Source organism: Microcaecilia unicolor, chromosome 4, assembly GCF_901765095.1.
Source record: "Microcaecilia unicolor chromosome 4, aMicUni1.1, whole genome shotgun sequence".
NCBI classification, from domain to species: domain Eukaryota; kingdom Metazoa; phylum Chordata; class Amphibia; order Gymnophiona; family Siphonopidae; genus Microcaecilia; species Microcaecilia unicolor.
In genome coordinates, this window is record NC_044034.1 from 2,329,504 (window position 1) to 2,346,486 (window position 16,983).

Genomic DNA, 16,983 nt, shown 5'->3' on the forward strand with positions numbered 1-16,983 from the left:
AGACTTAAAGATCTCAATATGTACATAGGTATTGCCATACTGGGACAGACCAAAGGTCCATCAAGCCCAGCAACTTGTCTCCAACAGTGGCCAATCCAGGTCACAAATACCTGGCAAGATCCCAAAAAAGTACAAAACATTTTTTCCATATCATCATGCTGATCAATCCATAGACTGGTGGGTTGTGTCCATCTACCAGCAGGTGGAGATAGAGAGTAATCCTTTTGCCTCCCTATATGTGGTCATGTGCTGCCGGAAACTCCTCAGTATGTTCTCTATCTCAGCAGGTGGTGGTCACACACAGCAGCAGCTCTGGCTAGGTCTCCAGGCCTAATTCTTAGGTTTTGTTGAGTACCTGGGGTTGAGGGCTCTTCTTGAGCAAGTGCAAACCTGGTGGCGCCAGGTCCCTCCTTTTCTCCCCCCCTCCCGCTGGCTCCGTTAAAAAAAAAAAAAAAAATTTTGGACGTCCTTAAAGGCGTTTATTTCGACGTTTATTTAAACGTTTATTGCAGCTACTCACTGGGACACCAGGACGTTACAGCTCGGAGCGAGAAGCAGGTAATTTTTACCTTTTTATAGCGGGCAGGGGGTTCCCCGATTGATCTCCACGTGGCCTATGGCGTCGGAGGGCGAGGGCGCGAAGAATCGCTCCCCGGACTGCGTGTGCGCTTCTAGCGGGGATGCGGGGGTCTTAAAGTCTGATTCTCCCTTGTTGGGTGTCAGTTCGGAGGCCGGTCAGTGTCCCGGGTCTTCCTCCGGTGCGGCGGTTTTTCCCGCCATAAACGCCCATCCCCCGCTGCTCGCCTCCGCCATCTTTGCCGGCCACTCTGCTCGGACGGCTTCTTCTAGGGCCGCCCTTGAGCTGGGAGACGTTAATGCCATGGCCGCCCTTGATTTGGGCGACGGCAAAAAAGCGGCTAAAGTTAAGCGCCGTTCTTCCCGCGCGGCTCCTTCGCGGAGTGTCGCGCCGGACGCCATCTTGGATACGCAGCATGTTTCTCCCCCACTCTTGCGAGCGCCGGTTGAGGGTGCGTCTAGGGCTGTGGCCCAGGCTGCTGAAGTGCACAGTCTGGGGGGTTTCTCCCCCGAGTTTATTTTGCTGCTGCATCAGGCCTTCCTTATGCAAAATGCTGCCCCTTCTCCCTTGTCCGATAAAGGGGCTGAGGCCCCCGGAAGTAAACGCCCTCGGGTGGATTCCCAGGCCTTAGAGGACTTTGTCTCCTCGGATGTAGATGAGGGCAGCGTATCTGAGTTCTCCCAACGGTCCTTTGGGGATTCCTTGGAGGAGACTGATTCCCGCTCGGATGGAGCGGATGACCCCTCTGCAGCGCGGATCTTTCGCTCAGAGGATTTGCCCAACCTGTTAGTGCAGGCCATGAGCATTTTGAAGATTTCCTCTCCATAGGACGTCTCTCCTTCAGGCCCTGTTGGCTCCGCCATTATGCTGGGGACGAAGCGCCCGCCTAGAACCTTCCATGTGCATGATGCCATGCACACCTTAATTTCGGCTCAATGGGATGTCCCGGAAGCAAGCCTCAAGCTGGCTAGGGCTATGTCCCGCCTCTATCCTTTGCCTGAAAGTGAATGGGAGGCCTTTCTTTGGCCTACCGTGGATTCTTTAATCACTGCGGTGACTAAGAAAACGGCGTTGCCGGTGGAAGGTGGCACGGCCCTAAAGGACGCCCAAGACAGAAAATTGGAGGCGGCCTTAAGGTCGTCCTTCGAGGCGGCTGCCTTAAGTTTGCAGGCCTCAGTTTGCGGCTCCTATGTGGCCAGGGCGTGCCTGACGATTGTGCAGCGGGCTTCCCCCTCGGATCCTTCCTTGAGGGCTGATTGGCCAGCCCTGGAATCGGGCTTGGCTTATTTGGCAGACTTACTGTATGATGTCTTGAGAGCCTCAGCTAAAGGCATGGCTCAGACAATCTCTGCGCGGCGGTGGCTTTGGCTGAAACATTGGTCTGCGGACCACGCCTCTAAGTCCCGCCTGGCTAAGTTGCCTTTTAAAGGCAAGCTGCTCTTTGGGGTCGAGCTGGACAAAATTGTGACCGATCTCGGCATGTCTAAGGGCAAGAGGTTACCAGAGGTCAGGGCTCGGGCCAGTGCTCGCCCCGGTATCTCCAGAGGACGGTTTCAGGAAGCCCGTCGGTACCGCCCGGGCAAGTCGGGCTCCTCTGCCCCCTCTTCCTTCAAGAGGAACTTCTCCCCCAAGCAGCATTCCTTTCGCAGAGACCGCCGTCCCGGAGGTGCGTCCTCCGGTCCTCCCCCAGGGTCTCGTACCCAATGACGGGGTCCTGGTCCATGGCCCAGTGCAGATTGGAGGACGCCTGTCCTCGTTTCTGGGCGAGTGGACCAGGGTAACTTCAGACGCTTGGGTGCTGGAAGTCATCAGAGACGGCTACAAGCTAGAGTTCTGCCGACCCTTAAGTGACGGGTTTGTACTCTCTCCCTGCAAGTCTCCGGTCAAAGCTGTGGCAGTGCAGCAGACCTTGGACAATCTGATCCGCCTGGGTGCGGTCGGTCCGGTACCAGAAAATCAGCTTGGCAAGGGACGTTACTCCATTTACTTTGTGGTACCAAAGAAAGGAGGTTCTGTACGGCCTATGCTCGACCTCAAAGGGGTCAATCGGGCCTTGAAAGTTCGGCACTTTCGCATGGAGACTCTCCGCTCTATTATAGCGGCAGTGAAGGCAGGGGAGTTCCTGGCATCCTTGGACATCAAGGAAGCGTACTTGCATATTCCCATCTGGCCTCCTCATCAACGCTTTCTGCGTTTTGCAGTCCTGGGCCGACACTTCCAGTTCAGAGCCCTCCCGTTCGAGTTGGCTACTGCTCCGCGGACCTTCTCCAAAGTAATGGTGGTCATCACGGCCTTCCTGCGAAAGGAAGGAGTACAAGTCCATCCTTATTTGGACGACTGGTTGATCCGAGCCCCCTCTTATGCAGAGTGCAGCAAAGCTGTGGACCGGGTGATTGCCCTTTTGAGCTCCCTGGGGTGGATCATCAACTGGGAGAAGCCAGCTGTGCCCGACTCAGTCCCTGGAGTATCTGGGAGTTCGATTCGACACCCAAGTGGGCAGAGTGCTCCTGCCGGACAATCGGATTGTCAAACTTCAGGCTCAGGTGGACCAGTTCCTATTAGCCTCTCCGCTTCGGGCTTGGGACTATGTGCAGCTGTTGGGCTCTATGACGGCCACGATGGAAGTAGTGCCCTGGGCCAGGGCTCATATGAGACCACTACAACACTCTCTGCTGCAGCGCTGGACTCCGGTGTCGGAGGATTATGCTGAGCGCCTTCCCTTGGACCCAGCAGTGCGCAAGGCGCTGAGCTGGTGGCTGAAGACAGATAAGTTGTCTGCAGGGATGCCTCTTGTGACCCCGGAGTGGATTGTCGTCACGACGGACGCCTCTTTGACGGGCTGGGGAGCCCACTGCTTGGGAAGGACAGCGCAGGGGCTCTGGTCTCCTGCAGAGGCAAAGTGGTCTATCAACCTCCTGGAACTCAGAGCCATTCGGTTGGCGCTTTTGGAGTTCCTCCCGGTACTGGCGTTGAAGCCAGTACGGGTCCTGTCGGACAATGCCACGGCTGTGGCCTATGTCAACCGCCAGGGAGGTACCAAGAGCGCCCCTTTAGCCAAGAAAGCCATGAATCTATGCCAGTGGGCGGAAGCAAACCTGGAACAGCTGTCAGCGGCCCACATTGCCGGAGTCATGAATGTCAAGGCGGACTTTCTCAGTCGCCATACCTTGGATCCCGGAGAGTGGCAGTTATCGGCTCAGGCGTTCTTGGACATCACAAAGCGCTGGGGCCAGCTGAGCCTAGATCTGATGGCGTCATCGGCCAATTGCCCTGTGCCGCGCTTTTTCAGCAGAGGACGGGACCCTCGATCTCTGGGCGTAGATGCTCTTCTCCAACAGTGGCCGACACAGGAGCTTCTCTATGTGTTCCCGCCCTGGCCCATGTTGGGCAGGGTACTAGACCGGGTGGCAAAGCATCTGGGCCGAATAATCCTGGTGGGTCCGGACTGGCCCAAACGTCCCTGGTATGCGGACTTGATCAGGCTCTCAGTGGACGACCCTCTGCGGCTGCCAGTGGAGCAGGGCCTGTTGCATCAGGGTCCCGTGGTGATGGAGGATCCCTCCCCCTTTGGTCTTACGGCCTGGCTATTGAGCGGCAGCGTCTGAGGAAGAAGGGCTTCTCAGACAAGGTCATCGCCACTATGCTGAGAGCGAGGAAGCGCTCTACTTCTACTGCTTACGCCAGGGTTTGGCGTACCTTTGCAGCGTGGTGTGAAGCAGGCTCACTTTCTCCCTTCACTGCTCCAATTTCTGGCGTTCCTGCAAGAAGGTCTGGAGAAAGGCCTGTCGCTCAGTTCCCTTATAGTCCAGGTAGCGGCTCTGGCTTGCTTCAGGGGCCGCCTGAAGGGTGCTTCCCTGGCTTCGCAGCCAGATGTGGTACGTTTTCTCAAGGGAGTTAATCACCTGCGCCCTCCTCTGCACTCAGTGGTGCCTGCGTGGAATCTCAACCTGGTGCTAAGAGCCTTGCAGAAGCCGCCTTTTGAACCCTTGTCGAGGGCATCTCTGAAAGACCTGACGTTGAAAGCAGTCTTTTTGGTGGCTATCACTTCAGCCAGAAGAGTTTCCGAGCTCCAGGCACTCTCATGTCGAGAGCCTTTTCTGCAGTTCACTGAGGCAGGAGTGACTATTCGCACAGTGCCTTCCTTCCTGCCCAAGATTGTTTCTCGCTTCCATGTGAATCAGCAGCTCTGTCTCCCATTTTTTCTTAGGGAGGACTACCCAGAGGAATACTCTGCCCTCAAATATCTGGATGTGAGACGAGTCATCATCAGATACTTGGAAGTGACCAATGATTTCCGGAAATCGGATCATCTGTTTGTCCTGTTTGCAGGTCCTCGTAAGGGTCTGCAGGCTGCTAAGCCTACAGTGGCAAGATGGGTCAAGGAAGCCATTGCAGCGGCTTATGTGGCCGCGGGGAAGGTGCCGCCTATTCAGCTGAAGGCTCACTCCACTAGAGCTCAGGCGACCTCGATGGCAGAGGCCGGGTCCGTCTCCTTGGAAGAGATATGCAAGGCGGCAAGTTGGGCATTGGCCCATACCTTCTCCAGGCATTACCGCTTGACTGTGGCTGCTCGGGCAGAGGCCCGGTTTGGAGCTTCAGTGTTGCGGTCAGGGATTTCAATGTCCCACCCTGGGTGAGTACTGCTTCGGTACATCCCACCAGTCTATGGATTGATCAGCATGATGATATGGAAGGTAAAATTATGTATCATACCTGATAATTTTCTTTCCATTAATCATAGCTGATCAATCCATAGCCCCTCCCAGATATCTGTACTGGTTATATTCTGGTTGCATTTCAGGTTCAAGTTTAGTCTTCAGTTTCTGTTCAGGAGGACTTCGTGCTCAAGTTTTTTCAATTGGATTCTTCAAGAGTTTGTGTTACAGTGAGCTGCTGCATTCCTCTCCCCTCCGTTTTTCGGGGCTGGATTGAGACCTAAATTCTGCCGGCGCTCCCTCCCGCTTCGTGCGGCTGTAGGGCAGCTTTGTACCCCTCCCGCTTCGGCGGTGTTAGGGTCAGTCAGCTCCTCCCGCGGTTGCGGTTGCAGGATAAGCCAGATCCCCCCGCATCGGCGGGGTGGTGTCCCTTCCCCGCTCCGCGGGGATGAGCTGGACGGATTCCCCTCCCCAACTTGTGTGGGGATGAGCTGGGTTAATCCCCTCCCCCGTTTCTGCGGTGGTGAGCTGGGCAGAGTGTCCCTTTGTGGGTGTAATTCTCTAAGTGCTGAGTCCTGCGGATGGAGCTTGGATATCGACATACTGAGGAGTTTCCGGCAGCACATGACCACATATAGGGAGGCAAAAGGATTGCTCTCTATCTCCACCTGCTGGTAGATGGACACAACCCACCAGTCTATGGATTGATCAGCTATGATTAATGGAAAGAAAATTATCAGGTATGATAAATAATTTTACCATACTGCTTATCCCAGAAATAGTGGATTTTCTCCAAGTCCAATTTAATAATGGTCTATGGACTTTTCCATTAGGAAGCTGTCCAAACCTTTGTTAAACTCTGGAAGAAAGGTGGGAGAGGGGAGATAGGATAGAGACATTTAAATTCCTATGCGGCATAAATGCACAGGAGGCGAGTCTTTCAGTTGAAAGCTAGCTCTCGAACGAGAGTTCATAGGAAGAAGGTGAAAGGGGATCGACTCAGAAGTAACTTGAGGAAATATTTCTTCACGAAAAGGGTAGTGAATTTTGGAACGGGCCTCCAGATGGAAGTGGTGGAGACAAAACAGTATCTGAATTTAAGAGGGCTTGAGACAAGTACATAGTATCTCTGTGTGATAGGGAGAGTAGATGGCATGGATGGGCAAACTGGATAGGCCATGTGGTCTTTATCTGCCTACATTTTTGTTTTACTTGAGTAAGCAGCATGAGCCAGAAAGGACGGCAGACAGATCTCCTGATTAACATGGGACAAGTGATATTACCTTTGAGAGGAAGGGAGGGAACCACACAGATCGACACTGAGTCCTCTGACGTGGAAAGGAATGGGTACTGGCAAAAGGGTGCCTGAAACTCCGAAAGTCCTCTGATCGATGCAGTGGCCACCAGGATGACCATCTTCATTGTCAGATCCTTGAGGGATGCAGCCATCAAGGGCTCAAAGGAAGTTTTCGCAAGCACATTAAGCACCAAATTCAAATCCCAGGAAGAAAGAGAAGGATTAACAGGGGGCCACAAATGAATAACTCCGTTCAGAAACTGTGCAGTGCTAGCTTGAGCTGCCAGGGAGACCCCCAGAACCTTTCCCCTGTTACAAAAATGAGCTGCTAACTGAGCCTTGAGGGAGTTCAGGGCCAGTCCCTGGTCAGACCCCTGTTCTGGAAGCTGAGTAACCTCCAGAATCTGGACTTTCCATTCAGTGCCTCCCATACTGCCAACATCATATGGGAGAGCTCCTTGTGGCGGTGAAAGTGCTTGGGAAGCTCTAAAAGACCCTGCAGAATAGAATCCGCCTCTGTGGGCTCCAAAGAAGACCAAGGAAAGACCCACGGCTTCAGACAGGGAAATTCTTCCTGCCAAAACAGGTGTATGACCAGTGAGTGTCCTCCAGAGGGAGGAAGGGGAGGGGGAGGTGGAGTGACTGCATCCAACCCAGATTTATCGTGATACTGTGACTCTGAGAGGTACTGTACCTCATCACAGCCACCCCTTGGGAGTAAAGAATCTTCCCCTAGGATGTGGTCTCTCTTATGTACTTTTTGGCCCAAGGAGCAGGCCTCCCAGTGTGATCACCCTAGTGCTGGAGGAGACCCTTCCAGCACCAAGGAACTAGTATCAGCTTCCAGCACCTGCTTAACTAATAGGACCACTTGCTGCATCCAATTTGAGCTCATGAGTCATGACCTGGCCAGGATAGAATGAAGGACCACTGGCTCTCTATTCCCCCAGCCCTAATGGAGGCTGAGACTGTTCCTGCTGTGCAGTAACATAACATAGTAACATAGTGGATGACGGCAGAAAAAGACCTGCACGGTCCATCCAGTCTGCCCAACAAGATAAACTCATATGTGCTACTTTTTGTGTATACCTTACCTTGATTTGTACCTGTCCTTTTCAGGGCACAGACCGTATAAGTCTGCCCAGCACCATCCCCGCCTCCCACCACCAGCTCTGCCACCCAATCTTGGCTAAGCTCCTTAGGATCCATTCCTTCTGAACAGGATTCCTTTATGTTCATCCCACGCATGTTTGAATTCCGTTACCGTTTTCATTTCCACCACCTCCCGCGGGAGGGCATTCCAAGCATCCACTACTCTCTCTGTGAAAAAATACTTCCTGACATTTTTCTTGAGTCTGCCTCCGTTCAATCTCATTTTTTGTCCTCTCGTTCTACCGCCTTCGCATCTCCGGAAAAGGTTCGTTTGCGGATTAATACCTTTCAAATATTTGAACGGCTGTATCATATCACCCCTGTTTCTCCTTTCCTCCAGAGTATACATGTTCAAGTTAGCAAGTCTCTCCTCATACATCTTGTAACGCAAATCTCTTACCATTCTCGTAGCTTTTCTTTGCACCGCTTCAATTCTTTTTACATTCTTAGCAAGATACGACCTCCAAAACTGAACACAGTACTGTAGGTGGGGCCTCACCAACGATTTATACAGCAGCAGGAACTAACATGGCTTCCCACCTAAGGTATCAGGACCTTGGGTCCCTCTTAGGGAAGCCCCTTCGACCTTCTCTCCCCAGTTGCTGGCTCCTACAGGCAATGCAATACTGACTTGCTGGCATGCCAAATGCCTGAAGCTAACTGCAGCCTGGGACTCGCTGGGCTTCTGCCGCTCCCCTCCCCCCGGGCCTGACTCTCAGGCGTGGGTTTTGTCTCTCCATGTTCTAGTGTAAAGCGCTGCGTACGTCCGGTAGCGCTATAGAAATGATAAGTAGTAGTAGTAACTAGCTTTATTCTCCTGACATTTTCTGCAGAGCACTATCCCTGGAAAAAGTCAGTTTCTTTACCTCCATCTGCTTGTAGGAAGGGGATGTGACCCAATCGTACAGACTGGTGCAGAAGGACTAAAGGAAATGAAATTCACAGATATGACCAAATTTCATCTTCCTTCTGTTAGGGGTGCTGCTTTAATGGCCACCAGCTAAAAAGGTTTTTTGCACAAGTTCGTGAGGAGGAGGACAGTCTGGTAGTGTCCTGGTCGTGGAAGGGCTGCAGATGACAGTTGAAAACTACAGAAAACGAATAATAACTAAAAACAGGTGTGATATAATAGATCCTTCTTGTCTCTTACTGCTGTTTGCAGGGTTGGTAAAGATTAGGACCGGCTGAACCATCTCCAAACTGTCAAGGAGCCGTCAGACATTGTGGAAGTGGAGCACTGCTGCTGCCTGACCCTCGTCTCCCTAGGTTTGGGTATCGTTCAACCTTACCCTGCGTGACTTTGCTTGCAATTTAGAGCCATTTCTTCACTTTAGTCTGTGTACCCCTGAACCCTGACCTGAGTCACAGGGATTCCCCCCCCCCCCCCCCCTCCCGGATCTGAACACTATTTCTGTTGTATTTGTTTCTAAGGGAACATACTGGATCTTTTTGACATGGTGCGGTCTTTTGAAGAATAACTGCAAAGAAAGGTTAGCAGTGTTTTGGACAGCGATCTGATCCTCATAAAACTATCTGTGTAAATTGCAGTGGATATTCAGACATGCTGGGCGCGCTTAGAAGAAAGCTCTTTCTTTTAGGGGGCTCGTTTTGCGATGGAGGTGCACGCGTAACTTTATTCTGGAGGGGCCACCAGCTGAAAAGGAGGCAGTGCCTTCAACGAGAGATTAGGACCTCTTCTCAGAGGAGCACGGTTATGCCAGGCTGGGTGATCAACCAGTATGGTCCTAATGATGTGCTTCCTATGATGTGTTTCCTATCATCCATTATCCAAACGAAGTTATCATTAAAGTCCATGCTGCGAGTCTAAACCCCCTCGACATTAACATAAGAAGCTCAATGTGGCTTTCATAGTACCGGAGATGCCTTTGTACTATGGCTGAAAAAGTCAAAGTTTTGAGAACGCCCAGATCTCGCCCCCAACGTGCCCTCTTGTGATTTGGATGCACTACAGACGAACTGCATAGAAAAAGGTCTTAAAAATTGGTTCTGAAAATAAGTGATTACTATGAAACTTTGTAAGTCTAAGTGCTTTGAAAATACACCTCACGTAACTTTGTATGTCTGTATACTTTGAAAATGAGCATTTTAATGGGACTGCAAATTGGACTGTCTCGCTGCACCCTATGCCTGGAATAAACTTCCTGAGCCCCTACGCCTTGCCCCATCCTTGACCATCTTTAAATCTAGATTGAAAGCCCACCTCTTTAACATTGCTTTTGACTTGTAACCACTCGCTTCCACCTACCCTCCTCTCCTCTTTCCTCTACACATTAATTGATTTGGTTGCTTTATTTTTTGTCTGTTAGATTGTAAGCTCTTTGAGCAGGGACTGTCTTTCTTCTGTGTTTGTGCAGCGCTGCGTACGCTTTGTAGCGCTATAAAAATGTTAAATAGTAGTAGTAGTAGTAGTGCACGAGTCCCCATCCATGCTGTCCGAGCAGCGCTTAAGACTTGTACATCAGTTGCTAATGCCGGCACTCTCACACATGCTCAGTTCAATGACTAACACCGAACTGAGCTTTCACAGGAGTGCCAACATCGGTGGCTGAAACATGCTGCTGACTTGAGCACTACTTTGGCTGCATGTACAGGGATTTGCGCAGGTGATCTCTCTAACTGGCAACCCTGTCAGCAAAAGTATGGTTTAATGCAGGAGGTGGTGCAGAGTAGGAGGGGGAGAATTTGTGGCTCCTTTAAACAACTTCTGATACCCCGTCTTCACCCAAAATGGTTTTCTGGCTATACCACTGGGATGTGCGTTGAAAATTTTTCAGTTCACTTTGAGGTCTTTTTTTTTTTTTTTTAAACTCATTTCCAGATATTTTTTGATTCATTTCATTCATTCATGTTAACAAAATTTTTAATGCATATGAAATTTATTTTGTGAACACTAAACCCCCCCCTCCCCCCCGGTTTACTAGGCCGCGCTAGTGGCTTCCATGTGGTAATGCTGACACAGCCCATTTGTGTCGGTATTGCTGTGCAGCTCAGTAAATGGGGGTAAATTTTTAAGGCATGCTGATGAACTGAATTCATTCTAAGGAATGTGCATCTTTACTCTTCCCATTTTCAGCACCAGTAGAACCAACTTCCACTCCTAACTTCCTCGTTTCTCGTTTGCAGCTAATCCAGTACAAGTCTGATATCAATGCAGTGAATGAACATGGAAACACTCCCCTCCATTATGCCTGCTTCTGGGGTCAGGATGATGTTGCAGAGGTGAGAGCTTCAGTTCTTCTTCAGTCTCAAGTGTTAAAATTTAGGTTATCAGTGGAAAGGGACTAACCATGTATTAGACTCCATTTCTCCAAAAGTAAGTACAGTATTTGGGGGGATTTATACTGCCACCTACTGTAACTGCCCAAGCTGAAAGTTCCACAATTTGTTTGTTTAGTTATTTCCAAAGCTTGATCTACCACCCAGTCGCTACTAAGTTTATCACTAAGCGGCTTACAATCAAAAGCAGGTTAAAAGTAAAGGGATAAGAAGGAAGGGGCAAGGGGTTAAGATCTTGAGGCAGAAGGAGAGAGAACCTTGGGGGAGGAAGCTGAATGTTTGCATGAATAGACAAGTTTTGACAGATTTTTTTAAATTTGGAGAAGGATGACTCAAGTTTAATTTCAGGGGGAGGGAGTTCTAAAGCCGTGGGCCCGCATAACAGAAGGTAGTGTTTGGAGTAGGGTCAAGTTGAAAGACGGATGGGGGAGGGGTAGCTAGAGGTAGTACCTGTTGAGAAGAATGGAGGGAGCACAACGGTGTATCGGGAATAAGTAGCTTAGAGGTGTAGTCAGGAGTGGAAGGTGATGAGCCTTTGAATACCATGATGAGCAATTTGAATTTGAAACGAGCAGAGATGCTTAACCAATATTCCTTACTACTAACAAATGGGTTACATGAACAATATTTAGTCACAATATCTTATCTCTCCATATTATTTGACTAATATTTGTTCAACGTAAAAAATACACATTTATCTTCAATGATGTCTAATGCAGTATTTGTAACTTTTATTATTATTAACACATTTCTCACATACACAGTCGATAAAGTCCAACATGTGTCTTTTCCATATGCAAAATCCCAAAGTCAACTGCAATACTTTTATATATCCAACGTTGTGTATTCGCTACAGGGTAGTCTATTAATCTTGACACATCTAACGTGCTCAACTCATACTGCCCAATCATATGTCCAGGCGGCAGTGGTAAATCTTACATATACAATAGATGATTGACTTGTAATCCTGACACACTTGGCATGCCCAAATTACCCAATGTTGTATCCAAGCAGTTGAAACAAAGTCCACCAATAGAAAAGTCTCTAGTCAAACTTCATCTAGATGTTTTCTCATGTACCAACAAACCACTCAATATCTTTCTTCGGTCTCAACACAGGCCCTGTTTCTTACTACTTCATCAGGAGATCTTATACAAACAACATAATGAAATTATATTTTTTATTTTTTAAACAAAATATCTTAAGCAGCCTCACTTACATAATTACATAAGTATTGCCATACTGGGAAAGACCAAAGGTCCATCAAGCCCAGCATCCTGTTTCCAACAGTGGCCAATCCAGGTCACAAATACCTGGCAAGATCCCAAAAAAGTACAAAACATTTTATACTGCTTATCCCAAAAATAGTGGATTTTCCCCAAGTCCATTTAATAACGATCTATGGAGTTTTCCTTTAGGAAACTGTCCAAACCTTTTTTAAACTCCGCTAAGCTAACCGCCTTTACCACATTCTCCGGCAATAAATTCCAGAGTTTAATTACACGTTGAGTGAAGAAAACTTTTCTCCGATTTGTTTTAAATTTACTACATTGTAGCTTCATCGCTTGCCCCCTAGTCCTAGTATTTTTGGAAAGCGTAAACAGACACTTCACATCTAGCCATTCCACCACTCATTATTTTATAGACCTCTATCATATCTCCCCTCAGCCGCCTTTTCTCCAAGCTGAAGAGCCCTAGCTGCTTTAGCCTTTCCTCATAGGGAAGTCGTCCTATCCCCTTTATCGTTTTCGTCACCCTTCTCTGCACCTTTTCTAATTCCACTATATCTTTTTTGAGATGCGGCGACCAGAATTGAACACAATATTCGAAGTGCGGTCGCACCATGGAGCAATACAAAGGCATTGTAACATCCTCATTTTTGTTTTCCATTCCTTTCCTAATAATACCTAACATTCTATTTGCTTTCTTAGCCGCAGCAGCACACTGAGCAGAAGGTTTCAGCGTATCATCAACGACGACACCTAGATCTCTTTCTTGGTCCGTGATTCCTATCGTGGAACCTTGCATGACGTAGCTATAATTCGGGTTCCTCTTCCCCACATGCATCATTTTGCACTTGCTCACATTAAAGTCATCTGCCATTTAGATGCGCAGTCTACCAGTCTCGTAAGGTCCTCTTGTAATTTTTCACATTCCTCCCGCAATTTAACGACTTTGAATAACTTTGTGTCATCAGCAAATTTAATTATCTCACTAGTTACTCCCATCTCTAGGTCATTTATAAACATGTTAAAAAGCAGCGGTCCCAGCACAGACCCCTGGGGAACCCCACTAACTACCCTTCTCCATTGAGAATACTGACCATTTAACCCTACTCCCTGTTTTCAATCTTTTAACCAGTTTTTAATCCTCAATAGAACACTACCTCCTATCCCATGACTCTCCAATTTCCTCTGGAGTCTTTCATGAGGTACTTTGTCAAACGCCTTTGGAAAATCCAGATAACACAATATCAATTGGCTCACCTTTATCCACATGTTTGTTCACCCCTTCAAAGAAATGTAGTAGATTGGTGAGGCAAGATTTCCCTTCACTAAATCCATGTTGACTTTGTCTCATTAATCCATGCTTTTGAATATGCTCTGTAATTTTGTTCTGTACCATTTTGCCCGGCACCGACGTCAGACTCACTGGTCTATAATTTCTCGGATCTCCTCTGGAATCTTTTTAAAAAATCGGCGTTACTTTGGCCACCCTCCAATCTTCAGGTACCATGCTCGATTGTAAGGATAAATTACATATTACTAATAATAGCTCCGCTAGCTCATTTTTCAGTTCTATCAGTACTCTGGGATGAATACTATCCGGTCCAGAAGATTTGCTACTCCTCAGTTTGTAGAACTGCCCCATTACATCCTCCAGGTTTACAGAGAATTCATTAAGTTTCTCCGACTTGTCAGCATTTTGCACCGGTATCCCACCCAAATCTTCCTTGGTGAAGACCAAAGCAAAGAATTCATTTAATCTCTCCACTACGGCTTTGTCTTCCCTGATCGCCCCTTTTACTCCTCGGTTATCTAGCTGTCCAACTGATTCTTTTGCCAGCTTCCTGCTTTTAATATGCCTAAAAAAATTTTTAATATGTGTTTTTTTGCCTCCAACGCAATCTTTTTTTTCGAAGTCCCTCTTTTTTTACCTCCTTAGCGTGCCCCTATGTTACATTTACCCAGTCAATATCAGGGTAATTGAAATCACCCATTATTATTGTGTTGCCCAGTTTGTTTGTATCCCTAATTTCCTTTAACATTTCTGTATCCGTCTGTTCATCTTGGCCAGGCGGAAGGTAGTACACTCCTATCACTATCCTTTTCCCCTTTACACATGGAATTTCAATCCACAGTGATTCCAAGAAGTGTTTTGTTTCCTGCAGAATTTTCAATCTATTTTCAATTACCAAAGAAGCCATTTGTAACAACAACTGAATCTTAGCAAATGACAACTCCTGACCTATTAACACCTGCTCAATAATTCGAAGACATGCTTTTTGCGGAAAGCTTTTGTGTACAATGCAGTGACGTCTAGTATCACTGAGATAATTGATTGTTCTGAGGACATTTGTACTGAGTTTAAAAACTCTAGCATATCATTGGAATCCGTAACATATGACTGAGTATTCAACACTTCCGATTGTAAATGATAGTCCAAAAATTGCGATAAAGGCTCAAATAGAGAACCTATGCCTGAGACTATGGGGCGACCAGTGGGGTTCACTAACGATTTGTGCATTTTTGGTGTAAAATAAATGCATGGAATACTCAGGTTTTTTTCGCATTAAGTACCTGTGTTCTTTAGCTGTAATGATATGTTTGCTTGCTGATTTTTACATATTCGACACATCTATCAGATATTCTTCAGTTGAATCCACCATTAATTTTTTATAAAATGTATCTAATAATTGGCGATGCGCTTCTCCTACATATTCATAATTTTGCACTACCACCGTTCCTCCTTTGTCTGCGTGGGAAATTACAATCGTATCAGTTTTTAATTCCTGTAATGCCTTTCTTTGAACCTTAGTCAAATTTTGTCTGGTGAATATGCACTGCTGTTCTAAACGTTCTAAATCTTTCAATACTAATTTTTGAAACGTTTCTACTACTGGGTCACTAAACCCTGGAGGAACCGAGACAGATGGTACTTTACCTGAGTAGAGAAAGGAACCACTGTCCCTGACTGCTCAGATATTGTGTTTTGACTATTATATGGTTCAATATCTTGCACCCCAAAATAACTATGCAGTTTACGGAAAAATTTTTGCAAATGGAAACGTTCTTCAAAAGCATCATAAGACGCTGTTGGAACAAAGGATAAACCCATCGATAATATGGAGATATGATCCTGTGTTAATGCCTTAGCTGATATGTTAATAACTGTGCTTACATCTTTTTGCCCATGTGAGTTTGAGCCGCCAAAGGGACCTCAGATGATGCTTGTGTTGTACTACTAGCCTTATTAGAAGTCATAGTATCACCCCCATGATCATCCTCTTTGCAAACAGGGTTAATAATGTCATCCCTGGATGAATCGCTCGAAGAGTTTAAGAATGTTACTTTCTTATGTTTCCTGTTTCTACGAGATTTTCTAGAGTTATCCATCCAGGGATATAGATAACCCTTCGTATAATCTGCCTCCTCGCGTTTATATTTTTTAATTTTTTGCTGTCTTATAACATAGTAACATAGTAGATGACGGCAGAAAAAGACCTGCATGGTCCATCCAGTCTGCCCAACATGATAAACTCATATGTGCTACTTTTTGTGTATACCCTACCTTGATTTGTACATGTCCTTTTCAGGGCACAGACTGTATAAGTCTGCCCAGCACTATCTCCGCCTCCCAGCCACCAGCCCCGCCTCCCACCACTGGCTCTGGCACAGATCGTATAAGTCTGCCCAGCATTATCCCAGCCTCCCAACCACCAGCCCCGCCTCCCACCACCGGCTCTGGCACAGACCGTATAAGCCTGCCCAGCACTATCCCCGCCTCCCAACCACCAGTCCCGTCTCCCACCACCGGCTCTGGTACAGACCGTATAAGTCTGCCCAGCACTATCCCCGTCTCCCAGCCACCAGCCCCGCCTCCCACCACCGGCTCTGCCACCCAATCTCGGCTAAGCTCCTGAGGATCCATTCCTTCTGAACAGGATTCCTTTGTTTATCCCGCGCAAGTTTGAATTCCGTTACTGTTTTCATTTCCACCACCTCCCGCGGAAGGGCATTCCAAGCATCCACTACTCTCTCCGTGAAGAAATACTTCCTGACATTTTTCTTGAGTCTGCCCCCCTTCAATTTCATTTCATGTCCTCTAGTTCTACCGCCTTCCCCTCTCCAGAAAAGGTTTGTTTGCGGATTAATACCTTTCAAATATTTGAACGTCTGTATCATATCACCCCTGTTTCTCCTTTCCTCCAGGGCATACATGTTCAGGTCAACAAGTCTCTCCTCATACGTCTTGTAACGCAAATCCCATACCATTCTCGTAGCTTTTCTTTGCACCGCTTCCATTTTTTTAACATCCTTCGCAAGATATGGCCTCCAAAACTGAACACAATACTCCAGGTGGGGCCTCACCAACATCTTATACAGGGGTATTAAAACCTCTTTTCTTCTGCTGGTCACACCTCTCTATACAGCATAGCAATCTTCTACCTACGGCCACCGCTTTGTCACACTGTTTCGTCGCCTTCAGGTCCTCAGATACTATCACCCCAAGATCCCTCTCCCCGTCCGTACATATCAGATTCTCCCCGCCTAACACATATGTCTCCCTTGGATTTCTACTCTCTAAATGCATCACTTTGCATTTCTTTGCATTGAATTTTAATTGCCAAACGTTAGACCATTCTTCTAGCTTCCGAAGATCGTTTTTCATGTTTATATTTCTCAATTAGACTGATATGTGCCTTATATTGACAATCAAAACTTCCTGAGGAGGAACTTTGCTTAAACTCCTTTAATTTATTATCTAACTCCAACCAAGTTTCA

General features: G+C 47.5%; 1 protein-coding gene across 1 annotated transcript in view; it reads left to right on the plus strand.

Moving 5' to 3' along the window:
• The window catches only part of LOC115468241 (integrin-linked protein kinase), a 134,754-nt gene that overhangs the window by 64,013 nt on the left and 53,758 nt on the right, over positions 1-16,983 (plus strand). The window contains exon 4 of the mRNA XM_030199781.1: positions 10,826-10,921. Coding sequence (XP_030055641.1) covers positions 10,826-10,921 — 96 coding nt within the window. The remainder of the gene's footprint in view (positions 1-10,825; positions 10,922-16,983) is intronic.